This window comes from Lepidochelys kempii, chromosome 2 (assembly GCF_965140285.1).
Source record: "Lepidochelys kempii isolate rLepKem1 chromosome 2, rLepKem1.hap1, whole genome shotgun sequence".
Classification (NCBI taxonomy): domain Eukaryota; kingdom Metazoa; phylum Chordata; order Testudines; family Cheloniidae; genus Lepidochelys; species Lepidochelys kempii.
In genome coordinates, this window is record NC_136381.1 from 148523731 (window position 1) to 148543276 (window position 19546).

A 19546-nucleotide genomic window follows, 5' to 3' on the forward strand; every position below is an offset into this window, starting at 1 on the left:
TCTGCTTTCCAGGTAGACATCACTTGGAATAGCTTCCTAACCAGCTCCCTTGAGAAGTCTCTTACCTCAGGGGCTTCCTCTGTCCTGGCTTCTTGACTAAGCCCTCATGAGCTTTTATTAGGCCCAGGTATTTCTTACCTAATTAACTGCTTCCCAGCTACTTGGGCAATTAACTATCTGCAGGTACATCTGGGGTGGGTCACTCTCCTTAGCAGATCCTGTCACAGATGAAGCTGGGTGCCTTACCCCCACCCCTATAGGGGCCAGCTACCCTGTGATGTATTCCCTCCCCCCTTTTAAAAACTGAACATTGCCCTTCCCAAGGCAAGATTCGGTATTTGCCTATGTCTAAATGGGCTCAACTAGGGTGACCTTATTAAACACATTCTCCAGGACTGAGACATAGGTCACCTAGCAATCATTTCTTCCAGCCAGGGAGGTCCTTCTCATTGACAAGGAAGTCTGCAAATCCTTTAACCATTCTTCTATTCTCATCACCCAAGTATGACAATATTGCAAGTCATGTTCGCCAAAGTCCTACATTGGTTGTGTGGCAAACAAACTCCTCTGTAGTTTCTGGTACATCATAATTCAAAACCAGTTGTACATTTCGTATGGCCAGTCCTCTGATTGCATCAGAGATAATTAACAGCATTAGTCTCTCACCATTGGCAAATCTGAGTCAGGCTGCTTCTTGATCTTCTCAGATACAGCCTTCCAGGATAGATTTTCCAGGTACATCTTTTGGAGTTAATGTTGTCTTACATCTAGCCTAATTCTCCCTTGTAGTTTCTGATTATTACCAATCTAGTCTTTTTTCCTACAGCCTTCAGTAAACAGCTTATGAGAGCCCATTTCTGAGCCTCTTGGATCCACATCACTTCATGTGTGGTGTTATCCACTGGATAATCACTTTTACTCTCCTCCCTTGAAGGGTCCCAGTTTACCTTTAAGCTAGACTTCTTTTTAGCTCCACTTTGATTAGGGTTTTGTACTGCTGTTTCCAAAATCTATGTCTCAGTCCTTCCTCTTATACTTCAGCTCCTTTTTGGGGATGACTTTCTTCCTCACCAGCCTAGTAACTTTCCCTTTCAGGTGTTTGAGGCACTGCCTCACCCCATCTGTCCTGTGTTGTCTGACATTTCCTGGGACTCAATCCCCTCTTGAGGGCTGCCTTGTCACCCTCTAGGAGTTCAATTCTCTTACCTTGGGTCTTGATACCATGGGACTGTTGAAGGATTTTTCATGGAGCTCCCTCAGATCCTTCAATAACAACAAGTACTGTCATTCCCTGTCATTTGCTTTTATCATCAGATAGGCTAACTCTTGCTTTCGTTTCATGGCTTGAGACAGGGTACAGTCTCTTGAGGAGTGTATTTCCTTTATTTCCTTCAGCGCTACCCACATTTTGGTCCTGTAATGCACTGAATTGTGCTGTGATCAGAAGGAGACCCCATTGACCTGAAGGCATGGGATGCATTGTCCTAGGGATGTGGGGTTCCATGACCACCACTCCCAAGAGGAGGAGATGGATGGTAGTGGTCAGGGACTCCCTCCTAATGGGGATGGAGTAATCCATCTGCCAACCAGACTCGAGAAGTGTGCTGCTTGCCTGGAGCTAGAATTCAGAATGTGATGGAGTGGCTGCTGAAACTAATCAAGCCCTCGGACCGCTACCCCTTCCTACTTCTTCACGTGGACACCAATGACATTGCCAAGAATGACCTTGAGTGTGTCACTGCAGACTATGTGGCTCTAGGAAGAAGGGTAAAGGAGTTTGAGACACAAGTCATGTTTTCGTCCATCCTCCCTGTTGAAGGAAAAGGCCCAGGTAGGGAAGTAAATTATGGAAGTAAATATGTGGTTATGCAGGTGGTGTCAGAGAGAGGGCTTTGGATTCTTTGACCATGGGATGTTGTTCCAGGAAGAAGGATTGCTAGGAAGAGATGTGATCCACCTAATGAAGAGAGGGAAGAGCATCTTTGCAAGCAGGCTTGCTAACCTAGTGAGCAGGGCTTTAAATTAGGTTAGCCAGGGGATGGAGACCTAAGCCCTGAGGTAAGTGAGGAAGTAACATACCAGGAGGAAACACAAGGAGGAGGGTGCAACAGGGGAGGCCTCCTGATTCATACTGAGAAATCAGGGCAATCGGGTAGTTATCTTAGGTGCTTGTACACAAGTGCAAGAAGTTAATATTGTTCAATATCTTCATAAATGATCTGGAGGATGGTGTGGATTGCACTCTCAGCAAATTTGCGGATGATACTAAACTGGGAGGAGTGGTAGATACGCTGGAGGGGAGGGATAGGATACAGAAGGACCTAGACAAATTGGAGGATTGGGCCAAAAGAAATCTGATGAGGTTCAATAAGGATAAGTGCAGGGTCCTGCACTTAGGACGGAAGAACCCAATGCACAGCTACAGACTAGGGACCGAATGGCTAGGCAGCAGTTCTGTGGAAAAGGACCTAGGGGTGACAGTGGACGAGAAGCTGGTTATGAGTCAGCAGTGTGCCCTTGTTGCCAAGAAGGCCAATGGCATTTTGGGATGTATAAGTAGGGGCATAGCGAGCAGATCGAGGGACGTGATCATTCCCCTCTATTCGACATTGGTGAGGCCTCATCTGGATTACTGTGTCCAGTTTTGGGCCCCACACTACAAGAAGGATGTGGATAAATTGGAGAGAGTCCAGCGAAGGGCAACAAAAATGATTAGGGGTCTGGAACACATGACTTATGAGGAGAGGCTGAGGGAGCTGGGATTGTTTAGCCTGCAGAAGAGAAGAATGAGGGGGGATTTGATAGCTGCTTTCAACTACCTGAAAGGGGGTTCCAAAGAGGATGGCTCTAGACTGTTCTCAATGGTAGCAGATGACAGAACGAGGAGTAATGGTCTCAAGTTGCAGTGGGGGAGGTTTAGATTGGATATTAGGAAAAAACTTTTTCACTAAGAGGGTGGTGAAACACTGGAATGCGTTACCTAGGGAGGTGGTAGAATCTCCTTCCTTAGAGGTTTTTAAGGTCAGGCTTGACAAAGCCCTGGCTGGGATGATTTAACTGGGAATTGGTCCTACTTCGAGCAGGGGGTTGGACTAGATGACCTTCTGGGGTCATAGAATCATAGAATCATAGAATATCAGGGTTGGAAGGGACCAATTCAGGGTCCCTTCCAACCCTGATATTCTATGATTCTATGATTCTATGATAAGTCTGGGAAACAAGCAGGGAGATCTGGAAGTCCTGGCACAGTCAAGGAACTATGATGTGATTGGAATAACAGAGACTTGGTTGGGCAACTCACATGACTGGAGCACTGTTATGGATGGGTATAAATTATTCAGGGAGGACAGGCAGGGGAAGAAAGGTGGAGGAGTAGCACTGTATGTAAGAGAGCAGTATGATTAATCAGAGCTCCAGTATAAAACTGGAGAAAAGCCTGTTGAGAGTCTTTGGGGTAAGTTTAGGGACAGAAGCAACAAGGGTGATGTTGTTGTAGGTGTCAGACCAGGAGGATGAGGTAGATGAGGGTTTCTTCGGATAATTCACAGCAGTTTCTGGATCACAGGTCCTCATTTTCATGGGGGACTTCAATCACCCTGACATCTGCTGAAAGAGCAATACAAGCAGTGCACAGACAATGCAGGACATTTTTGGAGAGTGTTGGGGACAACTTCCTGGTGCGAGTGCTGGAGGAACCAACTAGGGGCCATGCTCCTCTTGACCTGCTTCTCACAAACATGGAAGAATTGATTGAGGCATTAGAAGTGGGTGGCAACCTGGGAAGCAGTGACCATGAGATGGTCGAGTTCAGGATCCTGACAAAAGGAAGAAAGGAGAGCAGCAGAATACAGACCCTGGACTTCAGAAAAGTAGACTTTGACTCCCTCAAGGAACTGATGGGCAGGATCCCCTGGGAGGCTAATATGAGGGGGAAAGGAGTTCAGGAGAGCTGGCTGTATTTTAAAGAAGCCTTATTGAGGGTGCAGGAACAAACCATCCTGATGTGCAGAAAGAACAGTAAATATGGTGGGTGACCAGCTTGGCTTAACACCGAAATCTTTGGTGAGTTTAAACACAACAAGGAAGCTTACAAGAAGTAGAAACTTGGACAGATGACTAGGAAGGCATATAAAAATATTGCTCCAGCATGCAGGGGTGTAATCAGAGAAGCCAAAGCACAACTGGAGTTGCAGCTAGCAAGGGATGTGAAGGGTAACAAGAAGGGTTTCTGTAGGTATGGTAGCAACAAGAAGAAGGTCACGGAAAATGTGGGACCTTTACTGAATGGGGGAGGCAACCTAGTGACAGATGATGTGGAAAAAGCTGAAATACTCAATGCTTTTTTTGCCTCGGTCTTCTCAGACAAGGTCAGCTCTCAAACTGCTGCACTGGGCAGCACAGTATGGGGAGGAAGTGAGTAGCCCTCAGTGGTGAAAGAACAGGTTAAGGACTATTTAGAAAAGCTGCACATGCCCATGTCTGTGGGGCCGTATGCAATGCATCCAAGGATGCTGAGGGAGTTGGCGGATGTGATTGCAAAGCCATTGGCCATTATCTTTGAAAACTCATGGCGATTGGAGGAGGTCCTGGACGACTGGAAAAAGGCAAATATAGCGCCCATCTTTAAAAAAGGGAAGAAGGAGAATCCGGTCAGCCGCATCTCAGTCCCCGGAAAAATCATGCAGAAGGTCCTCAAGGATTCCATTTTGAAGCACTTGGAGGAGAGGAAAGTGATCAGGAACAGTCAACATGGATTCACCAAGGGCAAGTCATGTCTGACCATCCTGATTGCCTTCTATGATGAGATAACTGGCTCTGTGGATATAGGAAAAGTGGTGGATGTGATATACCTTGACTTTAGCAAAGCTTTTGATAATGGTCTCCCACAGTATTCTTGCCAGCAAGTTAAAGAAGTATGGATTGCCTGAATGGACTATAAGGTGGATAGAAAGCTGGCTAGATCATTGGGCTCAATGGGTAGTGATCAACTGCTTGATGTCTAGTTGGCAGCCAGGATCAAGCAGAGTGCCCCAGGGGTTGGTTCTGGGGACAGTTTTGTTCAACATCTTCTTTAATGATATGGATGACAGGATAGATTGCACCCTCAGTAAGTTTGCGAATGACACTAAGATGGGGGAGAGGTAGATATGCCGGAGTGTAGGGATAGGGTCCAGAGTCACCTAAACAAATTGGAGGATTGGGTCAAAATAAATCTGATGAGGTTCAACAAGTACAAGTGCAGAGTTCTGCACTTAGGATGGAAGAATCCCATGCACTGCTACAGGCTGGGGACTGACTGACCAAGCGGTAGTTCTACAGAAAAGGACCTGGGGATTACAGTGGGTGAGAAACTGGATATGAGCCAAGAGTCTGCCCCTGTTGCCAAGAATGCTAACGGCATATTGAGCTGCATTAGTAGGAGCATTGCCAGCAGATCGAGGGAAGTGATTATTCCCCCCTATTCGGCACTGGTGAGGGCACATCTTTAGTATTGTGTCCAGTTTTGGGCCCCCAATACAGAAAGTATGTGGACATATTGGAGAGAGTCCAGTGGAGGGCAACGAAAATGATTAGGGGGCTGGGGAACATGACTTATGAAGAGAAGCTGAGGGAACTGGGCTTATTTAGTCTGCAGAAGAGAAGAATGAGGAGGGATTTGATAGCTACTTTCAACTACCTGAACGGGGGTTCCAAAGAGGATGGAGCTAGGCTGTTCTCAGTGGTGGCAGATGGCAGAACGAGGAGTAATGGTCTCAAGTTGCAGTGGGGGAGGTCTAGATAGGATATTAGGAAAAACTATTTCACTAGTGAGGCACTGGAATGGGTTACCTAGGAGGTGGTGGAATCTCCACTGTCAAGGTTCCTCCCCCACTCTGAACTCTAGGGTATAGATGTGGGGACCTGCATGAAAACCTCCTAAGCTTACTTTCACCAGCTTAGGTTAAAACTTCCCCAAGGTACAAATTAATTTTAACCTTTGACCCTGGATTTCCACTGCCACCACCAAACTTTAACTGGGTTTACTGGGAAATGTAGTTTGGACACGTCTTTCCCCCCAAAATCCTCCAACCCTTGCACCCCACTTCCTGGGGAAGGTTTGGTAAAAATCCTCACCAATTTGCATAGGTGACCACAGACCCAAACCCTTGGATCTGAGAACAATGAAAAAGCATTCAGTTTTCTTACAAGAAGACTTTTAATAGAAGTAAAGGAATCACCTCTGTAAAATCAGGATGGTAGATACCTTACAGGGTAATTAGATTCAAAACATAAAGAATCCCTCTAGGCAAAACCTTAAGTTACAAAAAAGGTACACAGGCAGGAATAGTCATTCTATTCAGCACAGTTCTTTTCTCAGCCATTTAAAGAAATCATAATCTAACACATACCTAGCTAGATTACTTACTAAAAGTTCTAAGACTCCATTCCTGTTCTATCCCCGGCAAAAGCAGCATACAGACAGACACAGACCCTTTGTTTCTCTCCCTTCTCCCAGCTTTTGAAAGTATCTTGTCTCCTCATAGGTCATTTTGGTCAGGTGCCAGCGAGGTTACCTTTAGCTTCTTAACCCTTTACAGGTGAGAGGATTTTTCCTCTGGCCAGGAGGGATTTTAAAGGGGTTTACCCTTCCCTTTATATTTTTGACATCCACTCTTAGATGTTTTTATGGCCGGACTTGACAAAGCCCTGGGTGGGATGATTTAGTTGGTGTTGGTCCTGCTTTGAGCAGGGGATTGGAATAGATCACCTCCTGAGGTATCTTCCAACCCTACTCTTCTATGATTCTGTGATTCTTCTATGATTTCTACTTTGCCCTGTGGGCTGTAGCAACCATGTTTTCTAAGGTTGTCTTCTAACCTTCTCCATGAGGAGTTGGGTTTGCTTGGGTAGTTGTAGAGGTTACCACCAATACTACAGCTTCTATAGTCAATTCTGTATTGGCAGGCACTGATTATAAGTCCTTCGCTGAGTTGTGAATCCATCTCCCTGCACCATCTTCCAGAATGCTTGGATTGTTGTCCACTCCTCTGTGGGGACGTAAGCCCCTTAGTAAACAGTTACCATGTTTTCCATCTCAATGTCCATATTCATGCCCTCTTCACACAGCTCTTCTCTCTCCTGGACTATTTTAGTCCTTTCAGTTCCTTAACTTGCTTACAGGAGGGGGCCCTTGACTTAGGAGGATTCCTGTAGTTAGGTGTTGATGTCATCCTGTTGCCTCACAATTGCCTCCTCATTCTGCCGCTGTTGCAGTTCTAGGCTTTGCACTGTGTTCTGGTCCCTTGGCAGCTTCATCTCCTGGGTCTTCAATGTCCAGATCTGGTCCTGGAGGGCTTGCAGAGCCACTTCATGCTGCTTCTGCTGGCTTTGCAGCTGGTCCCACACACCAGAGAGAGATGGTTTCGCTGTTGCGGTTTCATAGAATCATAGACTATCAAGGTTGGAAGGGACCTCAGGAGGTCATCTAGTCCAACGCCCTGCTCAAAGCAGGACCAATCCGCAATTTTTGCCCCAGATTCCTAAATGGCCCCCTCAAGGATTGAACTCACAACCCTGGGTTTAGCAGGCCAATGCTCAAACCACTGAGCTATCCCTCCCCCACCCAAGTTTCTGATTGTGGTTTCAGCTTGTCATTTGTCCTTTGTTGAAGCTCATTGATTTTGGTCCTGCTATCATTGTAAAGAGCTTCCTTCTCCAACTGTAGCTGTTGATGCTTATGCTTCAGTTTATTGGTGAGCTTATTCAGCTCTGAAGCTGGGAGGTCTTGAGTTGCTTTGCCATCTCCAGACTCCCAAGTTGCTTCTCTAGCAACCTCTTTCTCTTCTTTCTTCATCTCCCATTTTAGCTCAACCTCCAACAGCAGTTGCTAGACCTGGTGGGGATGTTGCTGTTTGCTTCCACTTCAGGTTCAGCTGCTACTTCAAATCCTTCAGTGAAGCGCTGCCTTTCTGCTCCAGTATGTGTTGTCCATCCACAGTGACTTTCACCTCCTGTAACTTACTGATGTCTATTAAATTAATCATGTCTGGCTGTGCTTTCCAGAGTGCTCTGTCAGGAACCGCAGGGCTCTATTTCAGCTCCTGGGAACTTGTCCTGTAGCCTAGTTCATTTTCCACCATTGCAGCTTGGTGGTCATCAGCCTGGCATATCTTGGACTGTGAGTCCAATGCATTGCTTCTTCTCTAGAGTCAGGTCTCCCTGACGTTGAGTACTGGTGCTGGCTGCCCTGTGACAGGAAGCACTCTGTATAACACAGGCCACAGAACTTCCCCAAAATAATTCCCAGAATGTCTGTTTTAGAAAAACACCTAATCTTGATTTTAAAATGTTCAGTGTGAGAGAATCCACAACAACCATTGCTAAATTGTTCCAATGATTAATTATTCTCACCATTAAAAATGTATGCCTTATTGTCTAGCTTCAATTTCCAGCCATTGGATCGTATTATACCTTTATTTACTAGACAGAAGAACCCATTATTAAATATTTTCCCCAAGTAGATACTTATAGACTGCAATCATGTCACCCTTTATTCTCTTTATTAAGCTAAATATTGAGCTCCTTCAGTCTGTCACTATAAAGCATGGTTTCTAATCCTTTAATCATTCTCGTGGCTCTTCCCTGAACCTTTCTCAACATCCTTCTTGAACTGTGGACGCCAAAACTGGACACAATATTCCAGCAGCTGATGTACCAGTGCCAAATACAAACCTCCCTACTCCTCCTCAAGATTTCCCTGTGTATGAATCCAAGGATGGCCACGGTGTTGCACTGGGAGCTCTCGTTCAGCTGCTTATCCACCATGACCCTCAAATTTTTATCAGAGTGACTACTTCCCAGGATAGACTCCTTTATCATATCACTATTTTCTTTGTTTCTAGATGTATACATTTACATTTAGCCAAACTTACCTGTTCATGCAGAGAGATCAACAATCAGTAGATCCACCTGTACATTGTTCCAACTCTAGAATTGTGCCCTTTATATTGAGAAGAAAGAGGGCAATTAATGGCAATAGGGACTCTTGCTTCAAGGACATTCCAGAAGGGAATTCTCAGAAAAGATCTCTTGCAAGATAAACACAATGGAAGGCTCAAAGATTTTTTTTTAAATTGAGTTTGGAGAAGGAGGCTCTCCCTGAAGAACACCCATGCATACATCTCTTTTATTTGAAAAAAAAATCCAAAATACATACTGTAGAAACGGACCTGTTTTCATAACTTCCCTCCCCTTTTCTTCTCCCCAAGCCACCATAACCGCCTCATAGCCAGTCGATAAAAGGCGGGAAAGGAAACTCAGATACAAGAAGAAAAGGAGTACTTGTGGCACCTTAGAGACTAACCAATTTATTAGAGCATAAGCTTTCATGAGCTACAGCTCACTTCTTCAGATGCATATCGTGGAAACTGCAGCAGGCTTTATATATACACAGAGAATATGAACCAATACCTCCTCCCACCCCACTGTCCTGCTGGTAATAGCTTATCTAAAGTGATCATCAGGTGGGCCATTTCCAGCACAAATCCAGGTTTTCTCACCCTCCACCCCCCCACACAAATTCACTCTCCTGCTGGTGATAGCCCATCCAAAGTGACAACTCTTTACACAATGTGCATGACAATCAAGTTGGGCTATTTCCTGCACAAATCCAGGTTTTCTCACATCCCCCCCACCCCCATACACACACAAATTCACTCTCCTGCTGGTAATAGCTCATCCAAACTGATCACTCTTCAAGTTTAAATCCAAGTTAAACCAGAACATCTGGGGGGGGGGTAGGAAAAAACAAGAGGAAACAGGCTACCTTGCATAATGACTTAGCCACTCCCAGTCTCTATTTAAGAATTATAACATGTCAAGAATTATAACATTCATAAACCAGTCGGAGAACACTTCAATCTCTCCGGTCACGCAATCACAGACATGAAGGTCGCTATCTTAAAACAAAAAAACTTCAAATCCAGACTCCAGCGAGAAACTGCTGAATTGGAATTCATTTGCAAATTGGATACTATTAATTTAGGCTTAAATAGAGACTGGGAGTGGCTAAGTCATTATGCAAGGTAGCCTGTTTCCTCTTGTTTTTTCCTACCCCCCCCCCCAGATGTTCTGGTTTAACTTGGATTTAAACTTGAAGAGTGGTCAGTTTGGATGAGCTATTACCAGCAGGAGAGTGAATTTGTGTGTGTATGGGGGTGGGGGGGATGTGAGAAAACCTGGATTTGTGCAGGAAATAGCCCAACTTGATTGTCATGCACATTGTGTAAAGAGTTGTCACTTTGGATGGGCTATCACCAGCAGGAGAGTGAATTTGTGTGGCGGGGTGGAGGGTGAGAAAACCTGGATTTGTGCTGGAAATGGCCCACCTGATGATCACTTTAGATAAGCTATTACCAGCAGGACAGTGGGGTGGGAGGAGGTATTGGTTCATATTCTCTGTGTATATATAAAGCCTGCTGCAGTTTCCACGATATGCATCTGAAGAAGTGAGCTGTAGCTCACGAAAGCTTATGCTCTAATAAATTGGTTAGTCTCTAAGGTGCCACAAGTACTCCTTTTCTTTTTGCGAATACAGACTAACACAGCTGTTACTCTGAAACCTGTCATATACAAGAGTCTTTCTCCTATTCAGCTTCACAGACTTAATAAAACAACAGGTTTAATAAAACAACAAAATCTCTGTGAGAATTGCCATTAGGCTGGCCTTCTGTAAGAATCTATTAGTTTCCCATGGAACCAGGTTCTAAGAGGTTCTGAGACTTACCAACCAAATTTCAGTGGGATTACAGTTGTGTAATTTAGGATAGAATTAGATCATCAGTGTATAATTATTTTACATATCTGTAATAAATTTACTGAATGACCATCTTTTTTATGGTTACAGGTTATGTAGAAGAGTGTGCCAAGAGTTCTCCTGTAGATTATTTTTGGTATAGAGAAACTTTAAATATTTCCACTTCCATTGATGATTCAGGCACCATACAGTGGTGGCTTTTACTGTGTTTAACATGTGCCTGGGGAGTACTGTACGTGTGCACAATCAGAGGCATTGAAACAACAGGAAAGGTACATTTTGTTTTATATGAGAGTGAGATATACAAATTCTATTGTGATTCCCTATTTAACAGGAGGACATGTGAAACTAGTCACATTATAAAAGCTACATATTTCATAAGCAAAAGTAATACTATTGCCAATGTCAATTAAAAAAATATATCTCAGCAATCCTTTTGAACAGGGAAGTAGGATGGATGGGGATTCAATTTATGTGTGGATTCAGTAGGATCCAGCTCCCTGATCTCAACAAGCCTTTCTCTCATTCTGTACTTATTTACCTTTAAGATGTCTTTAATGAAGGATCCAAGATCCAATGTTCTTTCTGCTATGACCATTCTCAAATCATATGTGTATGTCCTTATTTGGGTTTGTGCTCATCCCTCAATACTTACTATCTGAATACCAAATCCAAGGTTTTAAAAAATGAGTACCTAAATTTAGGCTCCTAAGTGCACAGTTAAGCACTTAAATAAGTATCCTGATTTTTAAAAATGTTGAGCATTCAGCAGCTCCCAAATTTTTGTAATAGCCCCTAATTATCAACAGTAATAATCAGACATCAGGTTGTAGATTTTTTTCCCCCATAGTTAGCAGTCATGACAGAATGACCTGATTTCGATGCTGAAGAGTTACAACCTGTCTTAAATTGAGCACTGACTCAAAATATATATATTAATAATTCAAAATATACGTGTACTGCATTTCTCAAACATAAGAGTTCCAACAGTATGTTAATCATGACAAATTTGACACTTTTTTTCTGTTGTTTATCTGTTGTTTCACATTTCATTGTTTTCTCCTCTCATTTCCTTCTTTCTATGCTATTTTTCACGAAACAGTATTTATCTCATATTTTAAAATATTTATATGTTCCTCCTCCAGGCAGTGTATGTAACATCAACTCTTCCTTATGTTGTGCTTACCATTTTCCTGATCCGTGGCTTGACATTGAAAGGGTCAGTCAGTGGAATTGTATATCTCTTCACTCCCAATGTAAGTGATTGGATTCTTTTGTCTGTGAATGAGGCCATTAAGTAGATATCTGTATCATTAATGACAAGTAGAAAATAAACCCCTTCCATCAATATGTATTCTGACTATCCTTCAGGCATCCTAAAAGCCATTTCCTTAAGGCTTGAGTTGGATGGTAGAGCCCTTCTTTGCATTAGAAGCAGTGGTTCCCAAACTTGATTCGTGGCTTGTTCATGGTAAGCTGCTGGCGGGCTGTGAGAAGCTGGGGGGAGCGATAGCCCAGGGTTGTGAGTTCAATCCTTGAGAGGGCCATTTGGGATCTGGGGCAAGAATTGGGGATTGATCCTGCTTTGAGCAGGGGGTTGGACTAGGTGACCTCCTGAGGTTCCTTCCAAGCCTGGTATTCTATGAGTTTACCTGAGTGTCTACAGGTATGGCTGCTTGCAACTCCCACTGGCAGCTCCCTTTCCCAGCCAAACAAAGCATCTTGTGGCCCACCACGGGCTTACCCTGAACAAGCCATGAACCAAGTTTTGGAACGACTTCATTAGAGGAACACATTAGGAAATTGTTAATAATTGCATGCTAGCCATTTGGGTCTTCTGTTGTAGTGGTGATTACGGTCTCAAACCTATCACCATATCATGCTGATTATTCTTTCAGACATGAAAGAATATATGCTACCCTTAAATTATGTTGCTGAACTCCTGAATGGGCCAGACGGATCATTCCAGAACAATGTGAACTATTTTCTCACCTCCTACTACATTCTGCTTCTAGAACGCTTCCATACTCTACCAGTAGAAAGCACTCGGCCTGAGTTTCAAACATAAATGGTGGAATTAGGATGGGATTATAATCCTATCTTGGAATTTTCTGTCCAGATATCTGTATTAAAATGGTTTATTTTCAGAGCAGTTTCTCACTAAAATAAGTGTTCAGCTGCCATGGGAAGCCCAGATATCAGGGTTTATCTACTGATCAATCAGTATTAAGTGGTACAACTTAAACACTTTTTGGAGAAAAGAGATAAGAAATCTACTGTCACCTACAGGGAGACAATTATTTGCATAATCTTGTCTTTGTATATATTTGTTTATTTAATTTTACTTATATTTAATTTTAACACACAGGAAACACAAAGAAAAGTAGTTTATAAAAGCACTCATTTTGTTTGCTGTCCATGTTTTAAGAGTGAGAATTAACTATGTACCATCTCTCCAATGATCTTGTTCCAGTCACTATTATGACTTTCTGATATTCAGTATAAGCTGTAATATTTATACATCATAAGATGTCATATTATACATTCATGAAGCCTTTTGTCTGATACTTCAGGTTACCGAATTGGCTAACCCAGTCACATGGCTGGATGCTGGAGCCCAGGTATTCTACTCTTTCTCCCTTGCCTTCGGAGGCCTCATCTCCTTCTCTAGTTACAATTCAATTCAGTAAGTAGCAAGCACAAAAAGTACAATTTGATATCAGTATTTCATTACTTGATATAAAGTGTTGCAGTTAGATTCTGCCCTTTAATTGCATAATTATTTAGGGCTGGATGGTTCTCAGCTCCAACAGTTGAGAAGACTCAGACCCAGCACATCTTCTTTGGAGGGATAAAAGAGTACAACTTCAATCCTCTTTTCTCTTCATCCTTTGGAAGCCCTTGTTCTTTTCTCGTATCCTAGCAGAGCACACCAATGCACTATAATACTAATGAATTCAGCATAAACCTGTATGATGTGAGTCACTACATACTGAATGTTTCCTCCCCCTTTCCCTCCCTCCCCCTTCAGAGCAAAGCTGTAAAGCAGGGGAGGAAATGGCAAAATAGGCCAGTCGGTGGAAACTTGGTTTGTTCAGAACGCACCATGCCATGGGGTCCAGAAGCAGTGCACAGTCACAAGGCTCTTGCATAGATAGCCAGAGCCTCTGTAGGGCTCAACAACTCTGTAAATGTAAGGAGAAGAATCCAAGTCAAGTCTGCAGCTGGGTAATCCCTGCTCCCTAAATTCTAAAGAAATTCCATCTTTGGGCAGTTCATGGCAATTCATATACTATACCCGAGTTTTCTCCACACATAGCGGACAATAACAATGAGGAGTCCGGTGGCACCTTAAAGACTAACAGATTTCTGTGGGCATAAGCTATCGTGGGTAAAAAACCCACTTCCTCAGATGCATGGAGTGAAAATTGCAGATACAGGCAAAAATATATGTTGGCACATGAAGAGAAGGGAGTTACCTTACAAGTGGAGAACCACTGTTGAAGGCCATTCAGTCAGGGTGAATGTGGTTCACTCCCAATAATTGATGAGGAGGAGTCAATACCAAGAAAAGGAAAATTGCTTTTATAGTGAGCCAGCCACTCCCAGTCCCTATTCAAGCCCAAATTAATGGCAAATGAATTGTAGCTCTGCAGTTTCTCTTTGAAGTCTGTTTTTGAAGTTTTGTGGTTGAAAAATGGCTACTTTTAAATCTGTTATTGAATGTCCAGGGAGATTGAAGTGTTCTCCTACTGGCTTTTGTATGTTATCATTCCTGATGTCTGATTTGTGTCCATTTATCCTTTTAAGCAGAGACTGTCCAGGTTGGCCAAATGTACATGGCAGAGGGGCATTGTTGGCACATGAAGGCATATATCACACTAGTAGCTGTTCAGGTGAATGAGCCCCTGATGGTGTGTCTGGGCCCTATGATGGTGTCACTAGAGTAGATATGGGGACAGAGAAGGCAATGGGGTTTGTTACAGGGATTGGTTCCTGGGTTAGTGTTTCTGTGGTGTGGTGTGTAGTTGCTGGTGAGTTTTTGCTTCAGGTTGGGGGGCTGTCTGTAAGTGAGGATTGGCTTGCCTCCCAAGGCCTGTGAGAGTGGGGGATCGTTTTCCACAATAGGCTGTAGATCATTAATGATGCATTGGAGAGGTTTTAGCCGGGGGCTGTACGTGATGGCCAGTGGTGTATTTTCCTTGTTGGGCCTGTCCTGTAGTAAGTAACTACAATATCCACCTGGGGAAGTGAGGAAACAGATTGACAGAGTGAGATGGGTACCCAGAAGTCACTTATTACAGGACAGGCCCAACAAGGAAAATAACAGAACCCCACTGGCCATCATGTACAGCCTTCCGCTAAAACCTCTCCAGCACATCATCAATGATCTACACCTCCTCATCAATTATTGGGAGTGGACCACATCCATGTTGACTGAATTGGCCTTCAGCACTGGTTCTCCACTTGTAAGGTAACTTCCTTCTCTTCATGTGTCTATATATATTTATGCCTGTATCTTCAATTTTCACTCCACGCAACTGAAGAAGTGGGTTTTCTACCCACAAAAGCTTATGGCCAAATAAATCTGTTAGTCTTTAAGGTGCCGCTGGACTCCCTGTTGTTTTTGTGAATAAAGACTAACACGGCTACCCCTCTGATACATAGTTGACAATGTAGTCCTTTGATTTTTCAGTGTCCAGATAATGTATTTCTTCCTTCACTTTATTGAAGCAAAACTCCCTTTAAGTTCTTTAATGAGCTTTTTGTCTGAATCGACAAACTAAAGATTGCAGGATTTGGTCTCAAGAAATACATTACATACACTGAGAGATAAAATATATTATCAAGTCAATAGAAATTATGACAAATGGATGGAGTTGGGGATTGAGTTATATTAACCAGAAAGTTACAGGCACTCTGTAACCAAATATCAGTTGTGCCCATTTGCTATTGGATTCTCATTATACAAAATGTTATGGGTTTAATACAGGGGTAACTGATGAAATTTACAAAAAAGAAAAGGAGTACTAGTGGCACCTTAGAGACTAACCAATTTATTTGAGCATAAGCTTTCGTGAGCTACAGCTCTGAAACCTGATGAAATTTAGTGGCAGGTGAGACATAGAAGTTTACACTAGATAACTTAATAGTCCTTTCTGGCCTTAAACTCTATGAATGTATGTAATGTGTGTCACGGTTTCAGGGTACTGCATCTGTATCCACTCCTCTCCATGGTCCACACCAGGAGTGCCTAGTCAGGTTCTCAGGTCTCTAGCAGTCACGTGTCTCTAGGCAGGGATCCTCGTCCCACTCTCTTCTGATCAGAAAGTTTTAAGGTGGCTCAGCTCCCTGTGATATCCTCAGTAAGCCCTGGTCTACACTAGGACTTTAGGTCGAATTTAGCAGCGTTAAATCGATTTAAACCTGCACCCGTCCACACAATGAAGCCCTTTATTTCGACTTAAAGGGCTCTTAAAATCGATTTCCTTACTCCACCCCTGACAAGCGGATTAGCGCTTAAATCGACGTTGCCGGCTCGAATTTGGGGTACTGTGGACACAATTCGATGGTATTGGCCTCCGGGAGCTATCCCAGAGTGCTCCATTCTGACCACTCTGGACAGCACTCTCAACTCAGATGCACTGGCCAGGTAGACAGGAAAAGAACCGCGAACTTTTGAATCTCATTTCTTGTTTGGCCAGCGTGGCAAGCTGCAGGTGACCATGCAGAGCTCATCAGCACAGGTGACCATGATGGAGTCCCAGAATCGCAAAAGAGCTCCAGCATGGACCGAACGGGAGGTACGGGATCTGATCGCTGTTTGGGGAGAGGAATCCGTGCTATCAGAACTCCGTTCCAGTTTTCGAAATGCCAAAACCTTTGTCAAAATCTCCCAGGGCATGAAGGACAGAGGCCATAACAGGGACCCGAAGCAGTGCCGTGTGAAACTGAAGGAGCTGAGGCAAGCCTACCAGAAAACCAGAGAGGCGAACAGCTGCTCTGGGTCAGAGCCCCAAACATGCCGCTTCTATGATGAGCTGCATGCCATTTTAGGGGGTTCAGCCACCACTACCCCAGCCGTGCTGTTTGACTCCTTCAATGGAGATGGAGGCAATATGGAAGTAGGTTTTGGGGACGAAGAAGATGATGATGAGGAGGAGGTTGTAGATAGCTCACAGCAAGCAAGCGGAGAAACCGGTTTTCCCGACAGCCAGGAACTGTTTCTCACCCTAGACCTGGAGCCAGTACCCCCCGAACCCACCCAAGGCTGCCTCCTGGACCCAGCAGGCGGAGAAGGGACCTCTGGTGAGTGTACCTTTTAAAATGCTATACATGGTTTAAAAGCAAGCATGTGAAAGGATTACTTTGCCCTGGCATTTGCGGTTCTCCTAGATGTAGTCCTAAAGCCTTTGCAAAAGGTTTCTGGGGAGGGCAGCCTTATTTCATCCTTCATGGTAGGACACTTTACCACTCCAAGCCAGTAACACGTACTCGGGAATCACTGTAGAACAAAGCATCGCAGTGTATGTTTGCTGGCATTCAACCAAAATCCGTTCTTTATCTCTCTGTGTTATCCTCAGGAGAGTGAGATATAATTCATGGTCACCTGGTTGAAATAGAGTGCTTTTCTTCAGGGGACACTCAGAGGAGCCCATTCCTGCTGGGCTGTTTGCCTGTGGCTAAACAGAAATGTTCCCTGCTGTTTGCCACAGGGAGGGGGGAAGGTTGAGGGGGTAGTCACGCGGTGGGAGGAGGCAAAATGCGACCTTGTAACGAAAGCACATGTGCTATGTATGTAATGTTAACAGCAAGGTTTACCCTGAAAGAGTGTAGCGACTGTTTTATAAAATGTGTCTTTTTAAATACCGCTGTCCCTTTTTTTTTCTCCACCAGCTGCATGTGTTTCAATGATCACAGGATCTTCTCCTTCCCAGAGGCTAGTGAAGCTTAGAAAGAAAAAAAAACGCACTCGCGATGAAATGTTCTCCGAGCTCATGCTGTCCTCCCACACTGACAGAGCACAGACGAATGCGTGGAGGCAAATAATGTCAGAGTGCAGGAAAGCACAAAATGACCGGGAGGAGAGGTGGAGGGCTGAAGAGAGTAAGTGGCGGGCTGAAGACAGGGCTGAAGCTCAAATGTGGCGGCAGCGTGATGAGAGGAGGCAGGATTCAATGCTGAGGCTGCTGCAGGACCAAACCAGTATGCTCCAGTGTATGGTTGAGCTGCAGCAAAGGCAGCTGGAGCACAGACTGCCACTGCTGCCCCTCTGTAACCAACCGCCCTCCTCCCCAAGTTCCATAGCCTCCACACCCAGACGCCCAAGAACGCGGTGGGGGGGGCCTCCGGCCAACCAGCCACTCCACCACAGAGGATTGCCCCAAAAAAAGAAGGCTGTCATTCAATAAATTTTAAAGTTGTAAACTTTTAAAGTGCTGTGCTTAAAGTGCTGTGTGGCATTTTCCTTCCCTCCTCCACCACCCCTCCTGGGATACCTTGGTAGTCATCTCCCTATTTGTGTGACGAATGAATAACGAATGCATGACTGTGAAGCAGCAATGACTTTATTGCCTCTGCAAGCAATGATTAAAGGGAGGAGGGGAGGGTGGTTAGCTTACAGGGAAGTAGAGTGAACCAAGGGGCGGGGGGTTTCATCAAGGAGAAACAAACAGAACTTTCACACCGTAGCCTGGCCAGTCATGAAACTGGTTTTCAAAGCTTCTCTGATGCGTACCGCGCCCTCCTGTGCTCTTCTAACCGCCCTGGTGTCTGGCTACAAGTAACCAGCAGCTAGGCGATTTGCCTCAGCCTCCCACCCCGCCATAAACGTCTCCCCCTTACTCTCACAGATATTGTGGAGCACACAGCAAGCAGTAATAACAGTGGGAATATTGGTTTCGCTGAGGTCTAAGCGAGTCAGTAAACTGCGCCAGCGCGCCTTTAAATGTCCAAATGCACATTCTACCACCATTCTGCACTTGCTCAGCCTGTAGTTGAACAGCTCCTGACTACTGTCCAGGCTGCCTGTGTACGGCTTCATGAGCCATGGCATTAAGGGGTAGGCTGGGTCCCCAAGGATACATATAGGCATTTCAACATCCCCAACAGTTATTTTCTGGTCTGGGAATAAAGTCCCTTCCTGCAGCTTTTGAAACAGACCAGAGTTCCTGAAGATGCGAGCATCATGCACCTTTCCCGGCCATCCCACGTTGATGTTGGTGAAACGTCCCTTGTGATCCACCAGAGCTTGCAGCACTATCGAAAAGTACCCCTTGCGGTTTATGTACTCGGCGGCTTGGTGCTCCGGTGCCAAGATAGGGATATGGGTTCCGTCTATAGCCCCACCACAGTTAGGGAATCCCATTGCAGCAAAGCCATCCACTATGACCTGCACATTTCCCAGGGTCACTACCCTTGATATCAGCAGATCTTTGATTGCGTGAGCTACTTGCATCACAGCAGCCCCCACAGTAGATTTGCCCACTCCAAATTGATTCCCAACTGACCGGTAGCTGTCTGGCGTTGCAAGCTTCCACAGGGCTATCACCACTCGCTTCTCAACTGTGAGGGCTGCTCTCATCTTGGTATTCATGCGCTTCAGGGCAGGGGAAAGCAAGTCACAAAGTTCCATGAAAGTGCCCCTACGCATGCGAAAGTTTCGCAGCCACTGGGAATCGTCCCAGACCTGCAACACTATGCGGTCCCACCAGTCTGTGCTTGTTTCCCGAGCCCAGAATCGGCGTTCCA

At 44.6% G+C, this 19546-nt stretch overlaps 1 protein-coding gene across 1 annotated transcript in view; it reads left to right on the forward strand.

Annotated features, from left to right (window-relative positions):
- SLC6A19 (solute carrier family 6 member 19) overlaps window positions 1–19546 on the forward strand; it is an 82683-nt gene that overhangs the window by 33574 nt on the left and 29563 nt on the right. Inside the window, exons 4-6 of the mRNA XM_073332433.1 lie at window positions 10886–11067; window positions 11941–12051; window positions 13369–13481. Of these exons, the coding sequence (XP_073188534.1) occupies window positions 10886–11067; window positions 11941–12051; window positions 13369–13481 (406 nt within the window). The remainder of the gene's footprint in view (window positions 1–10885; window positions 11068–11940; window positions 12052–13368; window positions 13482–19546) is intronic.